Source organism: Xenopus tropicalis, chromosome 1, assembly GCF_000004195.4.
Source record: "Xenopus tropicalis strain Nigerian chromosome 1, UCB_Xtro_10.0, whole genome shotgun sequence".
Taxonomy (NCBI): domain Eukaryota; kingdom Metazoa; phylum Chordata; class Amphibia; order Anura; family Pipidae; genus Xenopus; species Xenopus tropicalis.
In genome coordinates, this window is record NC_030677.2 from 15,657,533 (window position 1) to 15,672,956 (window position 15,424).

Below are 15,424 nucleotides of genomic sequence, written 5' to 3' on the forward strand. Positions count from 1 at the left end.
ACGTGGTGCCCAAGGCTATGAGTTCATGTTTATTGGAGGCTCATCAGGGGAGTATTTTACAGGAAACCAAAATTGAAATAATAGAACATGAGGCTTAAGGATGGGAGAGGTTTCTTTTAGTTTATATATTCACTCCCCCCCCCCTACATATTACAGCAATTATGTTATTACCAAGACCCATAGATGGAATTGGACCATTGCGGGGTCTGCTCTCTGGTTCGCCTTCCCCAGCCCCTTCCACTCCCAATTTCCCAGCCAGCTGTAAAAAAATCCAGTGAGCAGGCACAGGGCAGAGTGGTTGGCAAGGACCCGCAAAGATTTTCTTGTGACTTTTTATTGCCCCTGGTAAGCTGTGGGTCACTGCTTTCTGAGGCAAGTTTTTCAGCTGGAGCGCCCCCTGTATGTATGTATGTATAACTTTATTTATAAAGCGCCACAAGGGTGATATAATAAATAAATACAATAAATATATATATGTATATATATAAGTGCCATGTGGTATGAGACACAGTAGGACGGAGGTCCCTGCCCCGTAGAGCTTACAATCTAAGTGGTTGGGTAACATACAGGCACAAAGCGGAAGGTAAGAGGCACCAGGTCTGGGCATTTGCCCTTAAGCGCAGGACTGGGCAAAATAATGTTTTAGTGCTCCAGAAGGTACAGTCTGAGCTTTTTCTTAAAGAGAGTGGGTGAGTTTTCCCTACGGAGGGATTCAGGGATGGAGTTCCAGAGGTAAGGAGCAGCGAGATAGAAAGGTTTAAGACGAGAGAGCGCAGTGGGTGTGGATGGTGTAAAAAGATAGGGGCTCTGAGAGGAGGGGAGGAGACGACCAGGAACATGTAGGGAGACCAGTGAGGGAATGTAGTGAGGAGCAGGGAGACCAGTGAGGGAATGTAGTGAGGAGCAGGGAGACCAGTGAGGGAATGTAGTGAGGAGCAGGGAGACCAGTGAAGAAATGTAGTGAGGAGCAGAGGAGTGAAGGGCTTTGAATGTCAGCAGAAGGATTTTGTAAGCTGTTCATTATTATTATTATTATTATTTATATAGCGCCATCAATTTGTGCAGCGCTTTACAGAATAGAGGGGTACAAAAGACATAACAGTTAACATGTACATATAAACAATTCACAAAAATGGTTTGCAGTTACATTTGGATGAGGATCGGAGACACTAGGGGGAGGGCCCTGCTCGCAAGAGCTTACATTCTAAAAGGGAGGGCTGAGACATAAGGTCAGGGTAACTAACCTGGCATGTTCATGTAGGTGTGTAAAGTGAACATACTCCATTATTCCCAAACCCTACCTGTGACCTGCTTAACCACAAGCCCCACTATTTGCATCCCCCCTCTACCATGGGACCCCTGATGGCAGCCCTGTTAGTATGATCCAAGAAGGAGATAATTATACAGTTCTTTTTTTTTAGGCCTAAATTCCGCTTTACACTAGTGGCAGTGGCACATCCAGGCTTCTGTAGGCAACTAATCTCCCAAAAATGCCTTTTCACTGGCAATAAAGTGGGTGAAATATGTGTCGCTTTGTTTCCTGACAGGAATGTGTGTTCTTTCCCACTTTATTATTGGTGGAAAAACACTTCGGGGGGATTTGTCACCTGCGGTGGCCAAGATTTTACCACAGGCAACAAGTCCCTGTGTGCCACTGCCCTAATTGATAACATGAAATAAGGTCTCAAAAACGCCCGGAGTGGATCATTATCCCCCTCAGGATATGGGGCTGGATGACAGCTCTGCAGCTCCTACACATTTCTACATACAAACAGGCGGATAACTAACACTCTTTATTTACAGTAAAAGCAGGAACATTACTGGGCCCCGAGCACGTAGCTAACTATGGGCCCCCCCAAGGCTTCCTGAGAGGGGCTAATAGCTGACTTCTCTGCAGCAGCAGAAGGAGTTGGGGAGGATAATTCAGGATCACTTCAGAGTACGACACAATAGGCTGAAACTACACCTCCCACAATTCCAAGCCACTTCCTGGATTCCTGGCCCAGCTGTTGCTATGGCTACTCCAAACAACATGGATGCTGGCAGGGGATGTGAATGAAGGAGCTGGCTGGAGATGTAACGTGATAGGATTAAGGGAATTTCCCTAGAAACTACACTCACTCCTGTGTTTATTCACATTCATAGCAGACAAGCTGTATATCGGGGAGGCACAAATGGCTGTGGAGTTTGATGAGGAGACACTGCAAGAGCTGTACTCCTGGGTGGACAGAATCCCCTTATCCAGACCCAAAAGGAACATTGCCAGGGATTTCAGCGATGGCGGTGAGTACGGTTCTTGGATACATTTTATACACATCATGTTAATCCATCAAGTGCCTTGTATAGGTACAAGGATTGTGGGTAATGTGCCAGGGGGTATGTAGCGCCCAATCAGCAATTCATTTTGATCAGTCTACTGCAAGACAGAAAATAAAAGCACAGATCTGATTGGTCGCTGTGGAGTACAGCTCGCTGTGTTATTCAATCTAACTACAGATCCCAGCATCCCCTACTGCTGCTTTCTTGGGTTCATAGTTCTGGGTGCCTAGGGCAGCACAAATTAAGGGGCGGCATGCCACCCAGCCATTTTGTTACACCCGGAGCACTGGGGTCTAGGTGCGCGTCCCCTGTGCTCTGGGTGTAAGATAAAAGGGTGCCTTGCTTGAACCCCAGAAGGTAAAAGGGATGGAGGTGGGGGCAGACATCGGGAGGAGGGCTCTGAGGTCCCAGCCCCAGCGTGCCCCTGCGCTCCAGTCCGACCTGCATTTTACTGTCACTGTGTGACATTATTCTGGTTGTTGTGGTACATAAAATATCCATAGAATAATAACACATATAATATACATTTATAATATAGATGATAATATACATACCTACCAGCTAGCTAATGATATGCCATGTTGTTACCAACACAAGGGCACAAACACTGTCACACCTTGATTTGCTCTATGTTCTTGCAGTCCTGTATTGGGGTGGGGGTCCCCCAGTCTGTCCTAGGAGTCCATAATGTGCCCTTTAATCTACAGTAAAACAACCAAAGGCTGGGGAGCTGGGCTCCATATTCAGTGCTAATGAAGAGCTTGGCAAGGTCTGACTGCTGCGGAAATATTCTGGCCCTACTCTCACTACAACTTAATCTGATAATTATATCAGAGGTTGGACCTGGGAATTGAACCCATGGCAGCAGTGTTTGCTATGAATAGGAAGTGGGCCTCCTGTGCTAAAAACTGCCACTTTCATGTTTCATTTATATACACTGTATCCCCAGTCTGTTCCACTCACTGCCCTAAACCAGTGTTAGCATGGGGAAAAATCCTGTGTATTGGGGCCCCCAAATATCTGGGCGAAAATTGGCTCAAGTCGACACACAAATATGCAGGTCACAGGAGGGTGCAGGTCAAGCTCTTTCTACCTCCCTCCCCGCCTGTGGCCTAACTGCCCCCCTTCTGCCTCCGGCAGCATCTATTTATCAGGTGACCCCCCCAGGAGCTTATATTAAGCAGGGGAGGGATCTCAATTCTTACCTTGGATTGCCCAAGGAGAAGGGATCAATGTGTGTTCCGAAATTGGGAACTTGGTCTTCATATTTTTTAAGTTTTTGTATTAACTCATTTCTTTTCAGGCCTTCTCCTTTTTATCATCCAGTGCCTTATTTTAACCCCTGCCTGGTTGCTATGGTAAATTGGCCCCTAGCAACCAGATAACTGCTGAAATTCCAAACTGGAGAGATGCTGAACAAAAAGCTAAATGATTGTAAAAACGAAAAACTGATCAGTTGCAGTTTGTTGCAGAATATCATACTATAAAGTTAATTGTGCAATACCCCCTTTCTGTCAGTAATGAAAGGCCAAGTGGCAGGGCTGGAACATTCCATTGTGCCCCTTACAGCAAGAAATCTCTGGCTCCTCCCATTTATTTGAGTAGTAGATGCCGGACTGTGCGACTGCATTCTTAGTGTGTTTAAAGGGAAAGAAATCATGTTATGTGCGTGTGTCTGGGTGCTGCTAATCACCCGGCCTGGCATTTTTCTGCACTCTACACAAAGGAAAAGGTATATGTTTTTTGTGGAGGAGGGGCTAAAACCAAAAGGCTCTTTCTTATAATTATGTGGTGCTGGCAAGGGGTTTGCTAACACCACATATTTATAGTAAAGAGTCTGTTGATCAGGAGGATTGATCAGTTTTGTGTTGGGGTCTGTGTTCCCTCAGTATAGAATGTAGGGGAGTATTTCTCTGCTGCACTCTATAGGCCACAAGCGAATCACTGCACGCAAGGCTGCCTGTCAGGCAAGGAGACAGGGCCGATCACTGATTTATGGGAGACATCACTGAGGGCTCATTATTGTTTGCCCACTGATTTATGTCCCTGTTTTGTGAAGCCCCCAGACACAGGGGAGGCACGCAGGGTAAGCAGCCATTATTGCAGGTTTGTCAGGTTTATATGTTAAAGCAGATGGTAAAGTAAAGAGACCGTTCCCCCCGCACAGCATGGCTGGGGGGCTTATTCATACATACCCAATAACTGTTATATACTTTATATTTAGGCTGAACAGTCTGAGAATTTAACCCCCTATGTTATATACACACCCCAAGTTATATACACACCCCACGTTATATATACACCCCACGTTATATATATTTATCTACACCCCTATGTTATATACACACCCCAAGTTATATACACACCCCACGTTATATATACACCCCATGTTATATATATTTATCTACACCCCTATGTTATATACACCCCCCAAGTTATATACACCCCCTATGTTATATGCACACCCCAAGTTATATACACACCTCATGTTATATACACACCCCAAGTTATATACACACCCCACGTTATATATACACCCCACGTTATATATATTTATCTACACCCCTATGTTATATACACACCCCAAGTTATATACACACCCCACGTTATATATACACCCCACGTTATATATATTTATCTACACCCCTATGTTATATACACACCCCAAGTTATATACACCCCCTATGTTATATGCACACCCCAAGTTATATACACACCTCATGTTATATACACACCCCAAGGTGTATATATATATATATATATATATATATAAGCTCTTTTGGGCAGGGCCCTCTTCACCTCTTGTGTCGGTTACTGATTGCTTTATATGTTACTCTGTATGCCCAATGTATGTAACCCACTTATTGTACAGCGCTGCGGGATATGTTGGCTCTTTATAAATAAATGTTAATAATAATAATAATCTATACCCCATCTTATATACACACCCCAAGTTATACGTATATCTACACCCCATGTTATATACACACCCCAAGTTATATATATATATATATATATATATATATATATAATCTACACCCCATGTTATAAACCCCCAGATACAGATAATCACATGACCTGGGCCTGTGTTTCCCTGCAGTGCTGACGGCTGAGCTGGTGAAGTTTTATTTCCCTAAGATTGTGGAAATGCACAACTACGTGCCGGCCAATTCCACCACGCAGAAATTCAGCAACTGGAACATACTGAACAGGTAAGTGTCTCTTCCTGAGTCCTGAACTGCACCTGTAGTGCCCCCTTGTGGGTAACTCAGGGAATGACATCTCTGTCCTCAAAGGAATACTGTCATGGGAAAACATGTTTTTTTCAAAACCAATCAGTTAAAAGAGCTTCTCCAGCAGAATCCTGCATTGTAATCTGTTTTTCCCATGGGGCTAGCCATATTCTTCATTTCCCAGGGTGCCACAGCCATGTGATCTGTGCTCTGATAAACTTCAGTCACACTTTACTGCTGCGCTGCAAGTTGGAGTGATTTCCCCCCCTCCCCCGCAGCAGCCGATCAGCAGAACAATGGGAAGGGAGCAAGATAGCAGCTCCCAGTAGGTATCAGAATAGCACCCAATAGTAAGAAATCCAAGTCCGGCTTGGGACTCCTCCAGTTACATGGGAGTAGGAGAAACAATAGGTTAGCTGAAAGCAGTTCTAATGTGTAGCGCTGGCTCCTTCTGAAAGCTCAGACTCAGGCACACTTTACTGCTGCGCTGCAAGTTGCAGTAATATCCACCCCCCTCACCCCCAGCAGCCGATCAGCAGAACAATGGGAACACTAGCCACTACAGCAAACTCCAATAGGAACAGCAGCAATCTGTGCCAGGCCCGGACAGGCAATCTGTGGGTCAGGCAAATTCCAGGGGGGCTGTAAGATGCCATAGACAGTCACTATTTATTGGGCTGGTGGGGGGCTGTTTGCGCCTCTGGGTACTGGGAATACCAGGGGAGCTGTAAGATGCCATAGACAGTCACTATTTATTGGGCTGGGGGGGCTGTTTGTGCCTCTGGGTACTGGGAATGCCAGGGGGGCTATAAGGTGCCACAGACAGTCACTATTTATTGGGCTGGGGGGCTGTTTGTGCCTCTGGGTACTGGGAATGCCAGGGGGGCTGTAAGGTGCCACAGACAGTCACTATTTATTGGGCTGGGGGGGGCTGTTTGTGCCTCTGGGTACTGGGAATGCCAGGGGGGCTGTAAGGTGCCACAGACACTGACTATTTATTGGGCTGGGGGGGGCTGTTTGTGCCTCTGGGTACTGGGAATGCCAGGGGGGCTGTAAGGTGCCACAGACAGTCACTATTTATTGGGCTGGGGGGGCTGTTTGTGCCTCTGGGTACTGGGAATGCCAGGGGGGCTGTAAGTTGCCATAGACAGTCACTATTTATTGGGCTGCTGGGGGGGCTGTTTGTGCCTCTGGGTACTGGGAATGCCAGGGGGGGCTGTAAGGTGCCACAGACAGTCACTATTTATTGGGCTGGGGGGGGCTGTTTGTGCCTCTGGGTACTGGGAATGCCAGGGGGGCTATAAGGTGCCACAGACACTCACTATTTATTGGGCTGGGGGGGCTGTTTGTGCCTCTGGGTACTGGGAATGCCAGGGGGGCTGTAAGGTGCCACAGACAGTCACTATTTATTGGGCTGGGGGGCTGTTTGTGCCTCTGGGTACTGGGAATGCCAGGGGGGCTGTAAGATGCCACAGACAGTCACTATTTATTGGGCTGGGGGGGGCTGTTTGTGCCTCTGGGTACTGGGAATGCCAGGGGGGCTGTAAGGTGCCACAGACAGTCACTATTTATTGGGCTGGGGGGCTGTTTGTGCCTCTGGGTACTGGGAATGCCAGGGGGCTGTAAGGTGCCACAGACAGTCACTATTTATTGGGCTGGGGGGCTGTTTGTGCCTCTGGGTACTGGGAATGCCAGGGGGGCTGTAAGGTGCCACAGACAGTCACTATTTATTGGGCTGGGGGGGCTGTTTGTGCCTCTGGGTACTGGGAATGCCAGGGGGCTGTAAGGTGCCACAGACACTCACTATTTATTGGGCTTGGGGGGGCTGTTTGTGCCTCTGGGTACTGGGAATGCCAGGGCCTATTTTGAATCCCAGTCCGTGCCTAGTGAGTGCTCCTCAGTATGAAACATCTGGCCAATCAGCCTTGAGAATTTACTGGTTACCGCAAAGAAAACATCTTGTTAGTTGCTCTTGGTTACTAGACCTGATTTACAGCAATTTTTTTTTATGCAAATGGGGGATCAGGGATCTCCGAGCTCTTACCATAAGGCAGAGTGGCTAAAACCCCCAAATATTTCCCAGGATAACTTTAATGTTTGTTAAACTCCCGCTTCAGTGTTGGGGTTCCCTACAGCTAAGAGTTGTATCCCTTTTTGCTGATTGTCCTGTAGTTCTCACGAGGCAGAAGAGATGCTAGAGAAATGGGATTGGGTCGAGCTTTGCCTTTAGACGTGAGCGTGCATGTTGGAATAGAAATTAATATTATCCACCCCCCCCCTCCCCAACAGGAAAGTTCTCAGCAAGCTCAGCTTCTCTGTTCCCGACGATGTGATCCGAAAGATTGTCCAGTGCTCCCCGGGGGTGGTGGAGCTGGTGCTGAATACTTTGCGGCAGAAGATAGAGGAGAAGCAGCGAGTAAATCAGATATCTGCCGAATTCTCCCAGGTAACGCACAGCGGGGCCCCCGTCTGTCTGAATTGGGAGCTGCAATTTATCAGGACTCTGTCTGCTGTCAACTCTGCTCTGCCAGAGCCATGCTGAGCCTACATAGGCCTTTATTATTATTATTATTATCCTTTATTTATACATTAAGCAATTATACCCCATTCCGTGCCATAGTGGAGCTTACAATCTAAGGTCCCTGTCACTTTCATGCAACACCCTAGGGTCAGTTAACCTGCCTGTATGTGTTTGTAGTGTGGGAAGCAGCCCAGATGGACATGGGAAGCAAATACTTATCTCTCACAGATATTGCCCCAGCTGGAATTGAACCCCAGCACTGTAAGGCATCAATGCTAACCATTGCACCACTATACTGCCCTATTATATCAATCAGAGATGGTTTACTGCATTCTGGACCAGAGCCTGTACAGAGAGATACCATAAAACTAAAGCAGCATAGGGATTCCCCTGTACTAAGCACAATTCAGGAGGAACAGCCCCCTAAGTTTGCTCATAGCCTGTACAGAGAGATACCATAAAACTATGGCACATAGGGATACCCCTGTACTAAGCACAATTCAGCAGGATCAGCCCCCTAAGTTTGTTCATAGCCTGTACAGAGAGATACCATAAAACTATGGCAGCATAGGGATTCCCCTGTACTAAGCACAATTCAGCAGGAACAGCCTCCTAAGTTTGCTCATATCCTGTACAGAGAGATACCATAAAACTATGGCAGCATAGGGATTCCCCTGTACTAAGCACAATTCAGCAGGAACAGCCCCCTAAGTTTGCTCATAGCCTGTACAGAGAGATACCATAAAACTATGGCAGCATAGGGATTCCCCTGTACTAAGCACAATTCAGCAGGAACAGCCCCCTAAGTTTGCCCATAGCCTATACAGAGAGATACCATAAAACTATGACAGCATAGGGATTCCCCTGTACTAAGCACAATTCAGCAGGAACAGCCCCCTAAGTTTGTTCATAGCCTGTACAGAGAGATACCATAAAACTATGGCAGCATAGGGATTCCCCTGTACTAAGCACAATTCAGCAGGAACAGCCTCCTAAGTTTGCTCATATCCTGTACAGAGAGATACCATAAAACTATGGCAGCATAGGGATTCCCCTGTACTAAGCACAATTCAGCAGGAACAGCCCCCTAAGTTTGCTCATAGCCTGTACAGAGAGATACCATAAAACTATGGCACATAGGGACTCCCCTGTACTAAGCACAATTCAGCAGGAACAGCCCCCTAAGTTTGCTCATAGCCTGTACAGAGAGATACCATAAAACTATGGCAGCATAGGGATTCCCCTGTACTAAGCACAATTCAGCAGGAACAGCCCCCTACGTTTGCTCATAGCCTGTACAGAGAGATACCATAAAACTATGGCACATAGGGATTCCCCTGTACTAAGCACAATTCAGCAGGAACAGCCCCCTAAGTTTGCTCATAGCCTGTACAGAGAGATACCATAAAATTATGGCAGCATAGGGATTCCCCTGTACTAAGCACAATTCAGCAGGAACACTCTTAGTTCAGGGCTAAGTAAATCCCCATAGAGTTTGGATGTGTCAGACAGAATTTCCAGAGAAATGTGAATGCTTATGATAATTCTCTCCTTCTATAACCTTTCTGTTCTTATCTTGTACCCAGGAGCAGGCACCACAGAACACTACAAACATTCACTCCGATAAAGGTAAATTCACTAAATGAACACAAATGTATATATAACTATGAAATCCTGTGCTTTTAGCAGAATGGGGGAAGCTGATCCCATGGACACGGAGTACAATAGATGCACATAGTCTCTCTGCGCTATAATATTCTGCTTTCTTATCCCACAGCGTATAAAAGCAACGGCACAGAACTCAGCCCAAGACCAGGTGCCAAGGCCGATCCAGCAAGGTGAGTGGGTTGGTTCCGTGAGTTGTGGAGATGCCAGAGCTTCAGCTGATAGAACTACAACTCCCAGTAATGCTATGTTTGACCTTATCTAACACTAACCAATTGCTGAGCATTCTCATAGCCAGGGTGTAAGTTACCACAAAGCCAGCGTGTCCTCTGATAGACAAATGTAACACAGGCCACAACACAACTCCTGGTATGTGGGCATTGCAGGGCAACAGGGAATCAGGATGCGCCCAGGGTGGCATGTAAATATAGTGACATTTGAACAAAGGTTGGAAACTTGGCACCGGCAGGAATATGCGGTGAATGGAATGCAGGACACGTCTCTTGCAGCACATCAGTGGGGATCGGCAGGACTTGTATCACATAGCAACCAATCAGAAAGCTGCTTCCTTTATTGCAACTGCTTTAGACCAGTAAAAGCTGGCCACTGGTTGGTTGATATAGGTTATATACAGTAGTTAAACACAATATTACACTTTGTTTCTTTTAGAGAATTGCTACACACAGAGGCCAGGAATCAGAGGCAATGGGTCCTTACACCTAACACCCCAACAGGCTTCAACTGGAAATGGCAGTGCTTTGGGGTCCCACCTCCCCCTCCAATCACCTTTGCACAAATGCTCTCCAATTGGACAGAAGGTTCAACATTGCTACTTCTGCATCCTGACCAATTGAAAAGACATTTTTTGTGCATTGTCCAGCGACTGTGTGAGAAGCCAATGGGGGCCCCAAATCGCTGCCATGCCTAGGGCCCCATTTACTGTTCTCTGTTTTCATGTTGCTATTGGAACAGTGTTGCTCTGCCGAGCAGAAAGCTATAAATTCTACACTTTTATCCCCAGTAAAACCCACCAAGGATACGCCCAGGCAGCCAATGCAGACACTGCCCTGCGCTTCCAACTGGCAGAGAAAGAGCAGGCCTTGATCCTATCACAGGAGACGATTCAGGTGAGGTTCCTGTAGTGAGACCGGGGAATAGATTGCAACCCCTATGGCAGCATCACCAAACAGCTATCCCATTCCTTAGCCATACTGAGCCATTCATGGTACTCACACTGAGAGGGTTGAACTGCCCCTTTAACAAATCATAATTGTGCATACAGGTATGGGACCCATTATCCAGAATACTCGGAAACTGGGGTTTAAGGATTAAGGATCTTAATGTAATCTGGATCTTCATACCTTAAGTCTACTGAAAAAATATTTAAACATTAAATAAACCCAATGTTCTGCCCCAATAAGGGGTAATTATATCTTAGTTGGGATCAAGTACAGGTACTGTTTTATTATTACAGAGAAAAGGGAATCATTTTACCATTAAATAAACCCAATAGGGCTGTTCTGCCCCAATAAGGGGTAATTATATCTTAGTTGGGATCAAGTACAGGTACTGTTTTATTATTACAGAGAAAAGGGAATCATTTAACCATTAAATAAACCCAATAGGGCTGTTCTGCCCCAATAAGGGGTAATTATATCTTAGTTGGGATCAAGTACAGGTACTGTTTTATTATTACAGAGAAAAGGGAATCATTTTACCATTAAATAAACCCAATAGGGCTGTTCTGCCCCAATAAGGGGTAATTATATCTTAGTTGGGATCAAGTACAGGTACTGTTTTATTATTACAGAGAAAAGGGAATCATTTAACCATTAAATAAACCCAATAGGGCTGTTCTGCCCCCCAATAAGGGGTAATTATATCTTAGTTGGGATCAAGTACAGGTACTGTTTTATTATTACAGAGAAAAGGGAATCATTTAACCATTAAATAAACCCAATAGGGCTGTTCTGCCCCAATAAGGGGTAATTATATCTTAGTTGGGATCAAGTACAGGTACTGTTTTATTATTACAGAGAAAAGGGAATCATTTAACCATTAAATCAGGGATCCCCAACCTTTTTTACCCGCGAGCCACATTCAAATGTAAAAAGAGTTGGGGAGCAACACAAGCATGAAAAATGTTCACAAGGGTACCAAATAAGGCCTGTGATTGGATATTTAGTAGCTCCTATGTGGACTGACATCCTAAATAAGCCTCTTTTTGGAAGTACAACTGGGTTTTATGCAACCAAAACTTGCCTCCAATCCAGGAATTCAAAAATAAGCACCTGCTTTGAGGCCACAGGGAGCAACATCCAAGGGGTTGGGGAGCAACATGTTGCTCACGAACCACTGGTTGGGGATCACTGCATTAAATAAACCCAATAGGGCTGTTCTGCCCCAATAAGGGGTAATTATATCTTAGTTGGGATCAAGTACAGGTACTGTTTTATTATTACAGAGAAAAGGGAATCATTTAACCATTAAATAAACCCAATAGGGCTGTTCTGCCCCAATAAGGGGTAATTATATCTTAGTTGGGATCAAGTACAAGGTACTGTTTTATTATTACAGAGAAAAAGGAAATCATTTTTACAAATTAGAATTATTTGCTTATAATGGAGTCTATGGGAGACGGCCTTCTCGTAATTCGGAGTTTTCTGAATAACGGGTTTCCGAATATACCTGTAGTAGTTTTGCAGTAAAGGCATTCAGCATATTTGGGCACAGTGAATGAATCAGTCACAGTCACTATTTTAATTACATAGTTTTACAGGCAAGGAACCCTTCCTGTGGTGATAGCAAAATCCTATTTCCTCCAGATTCCCTCTTTCCCCCTGCCCTGCAAATATATTGCTTATTGTTCATTATATCCCCAGTACCGTGCAGGAAAATAACACCAGTATCTCTGATAGATTATCAGTTCACATTATTAATTTAATTTCCATTCTCTGTACTTTTGCTGCTATATACGCTGCTGAATTGGTCTGAAGGGCCGATATCGGTAGCTACATTCGAACCCTGTATGGCCACTTTTACTAAATGTTGTTCCTTCCCAGCAGATCCTGCAGGCCAAGTTGCGGAGAATGGAGCAGCTCCTTCAGCTGAAGAACGTGCGGATTGATGATCTGACCCGGCGACTCCAAGAACTGGAGAAGAAATGACGGAACCTACTGGCCGCTCCCGGTCACATTTATATAAGATTATGTTCTTGAGTTTTAATATTGTTATATATGGGGATATGATTGCTGTGTTGGGTATTTAAGCTTGTATATACCGGCCTGCAAGGGCTTTTTACACTGGGAAAGATTTCTTGTGCACTTCAATGAGACCCCCAGTCACTCATTCCTATATGTTCTATATAGTGAGCTCACTGAGGACAGATATACTTAGTACAAATCACTAAGACACCCGAGTAGTCGGTCACTTGTATAACCATATCTTAAAGCTAACTATTAACATATCAGTGCTGTAAAGTCTATCTAACAAGTTATGCAGGCTCCCTTTATCTCAGTGTTTATCTCAGTGTTTGCCATTACCAGGGAAGGCAGCTAGGGGGAGTGTTTTGAAATGACTTCTTTTGCACAGAAAGCATAAGAGAAAGAATTTTCCCCAACTGCCCACTCCTCTGAGACCCCAGCAAAGAATGCAGCCAGTTATTACAGTAGGACTGGCATTGCAGGAAGGCTGCAGCCCCCATCTAGTGTGACTGCCCTACTATGGCTCGTGTAGGACTCGGACGTCCCAGAGAAGTGGCTACCGGTCACCACCAGTGGGCGCTATATGCAAAGCATATCCTGTTCCTCTGGATGGGAAGCACTACAATGCAGGGTCACCATCAGAGATCCTGGGGCTATTAGACAACTGCCTGAGATTCTTAATGGGTGGGCCTAGCCAACTGTAGATGGGTGCTACCATGGCAGACAGATGTCAGGAATATTCTACGCACATCCTAGTGACCTTCACATTCCCTATAAGCTTAATCAGCGTTATGCTCAGAGGTGTCAGGCAGCAGTGCAACAGCAGAGAGCACACTATACATCTGTATTACCTGCTTTGTGATAATGAGTTCGGCTGGAGATCTCTTATTTAATTATATTCATGTTTTTTAGCATTTTATAATGAATCCTCTTTTGTATTTTTTTTACACTTCAGCTTTCAAAGGTCAAATCAAAGCTGTCCATCCTACCCACCAAGCTATGCAGGTTCCGTTTTATCTCTCTTGTTGCTTCAGTTCCTACACTCATGGCAATCTATTGACTTATAATACATCCCACCCCATTACAGGATGGTACGAGCCAGTGCAAGGCAAATAGGATCTCTTTAATGTTCCCTTTAAATACAGCAAGGTTAAAAGGCATGGCTTATTGTCTGCAGAAAACATTTCCACTTTCTGTGGCATAGGTATGGGTGGGATGGGCTACCAACCGTACAGGGGGTCGGGGGTGTCTGACCAAGTGTAATAAAGTAATTATTATATAATGTACTGTTGCCCTGCACCGGTACAGCTGGGGTGTTTGCTACAGAAACCCTACTATAGTTTATATAAATACCCCGCTGTGTAGCCCCGGGGGCAGCCATTCCTGCACTGGTACAGCTGGGGTGTTTGCTACAGAAACCCTACTATAGTTTATATAAATACCCCGCTGTGTAGCCCCGGGGGCAGCCATTCCTGCACCGGTACAGCTGGGGTGTTTGCTACAGAAACCCTACTATAGTTTATATAAATACCCCGCTGTGTAGCCCCGGGGGCAGCCATTCCTGCACTGGTACAGCTGGGGTGTTTGCTACAGAAACCCTACTATAGTTTATATAAATACCCCGCTGTGTAGCCCCGGGGGCAGCCATTCCTGCACTGGTACAGCTGGGGTGTTTGCTACAGAAACCCTACTATAGTTTATATAAATACCCCGCTGTGTAGCCCGGGGGCAGCCATTCCTGCACTGGTACAGCTGGGGTGTTTGCTACAGAAACCCTACTATAGTTTATATAAATACCCCGCTGTGTAGCCCCGGGGGCAGCCGTTCCTGCGCCGGTACAGCTGGGGTGTTTGCTACAGAAACCCTACTATAGTTTATATAAATACCCCGCTGTGTAGCCCCGGGGGCAGCCATTCCTGCACTGGTACAGCTGGGGTGTTTGCTACAGAAACCCTACTATAGTTTATATAAATACCCCGCTGTGTAGCCCCGGGGGCAGCCATTCCTGCACTGGTACAGCTGGGGTGTTTGCTACAGAAACCCTACTATAGTTTATATAAATACCCACTGTGTAGCCCCGGGGGCAGCCATTCCTGCACCGGTACAGCTGGGGTGTTTGCTACAGAAACCCTACTATAGTTTATATAAATACCCCGCTGTGTAGCCCCGGGGGCAGCCGTTCCTGCACCGGTACAGCTGGGGTTTTTGCTACAGAAACCCTACTATAGTTTATATAAATACCCCGCTGTGTAGCCCCGGGGGCAGCCATTCCTGCACCGGTACAGCTGGGGTGTTTGCTACAGAAACCCTACTATAGTTTATATAAATACCCCGCTGTGTAGCCCCGGGGGCAGCCATTCTTGCACTGGTACAGCTGGGGTGTTTGCTACAGAAACCCTACTATAGTTTATATAAATACCCCGCTGTGTAGCCCCGGGGGCAGCCATTCCTGCACTGGTACAGCTGGGGTGTTTGCTACAGAA

At 45.8% G+C, this 15,424-nt stretch overlaps 1 protein-coding gene across 1 annotated transcript; it reads left to right on the plus strand.

Moving 5' to 3' along the window:
* Positions 1-2,013: 2,013 nt before the first annotated feature.
* spef1 (sperm flagellar 1) lies at positions 2,014-13,867 on the plus strand. The gene is made up of 7 exons (XM_002936294.5): positions 2,014-2,283; positions 5,420-5,531; positions 7,842-7,998; positions 9,660-9,702; positions 9,851-9,911; positions 10,760-10,865; positions 12,804-13,867. The coding sequence occupies exons 1-7, from the start codon at positions 2,175-2,177 to the stop codon at positions 12,903-12,905; spliced, it is 690 nt and encodes a 229-aa protein (XP_002936340.1). The 5' UTR covers positions 2,014-2,174; the 3' UTR covers positions 12,906-13,867.
* The last annotated feature ends 1,557 nt before the right edge of the window (positions 13,868-15,424 follow it).

Coding starts and splice junctions, on each gene's coding strand:
- spef1 (XM_002936294.5), top strand. CDS start 2,175: ATGGCTGTGGAGTTTGATGAGGAGACACTGCAAGAGCTGTACTCCTGG. Junction 2,284..5,419: donor CAGGGATTTCAGCGATGGCG/GTGAGTACGGTT, acceptor GTTTCCCTGCAG/TGCTGACGGCTGAGCTGGTG. Junction 7,999..9,659: donor TATCTGCCGAATTCTCCCAG/GTAACGCACAGC, acceptor TCTTGTACCCAG/GAGCAGGCACCACAGAACAC.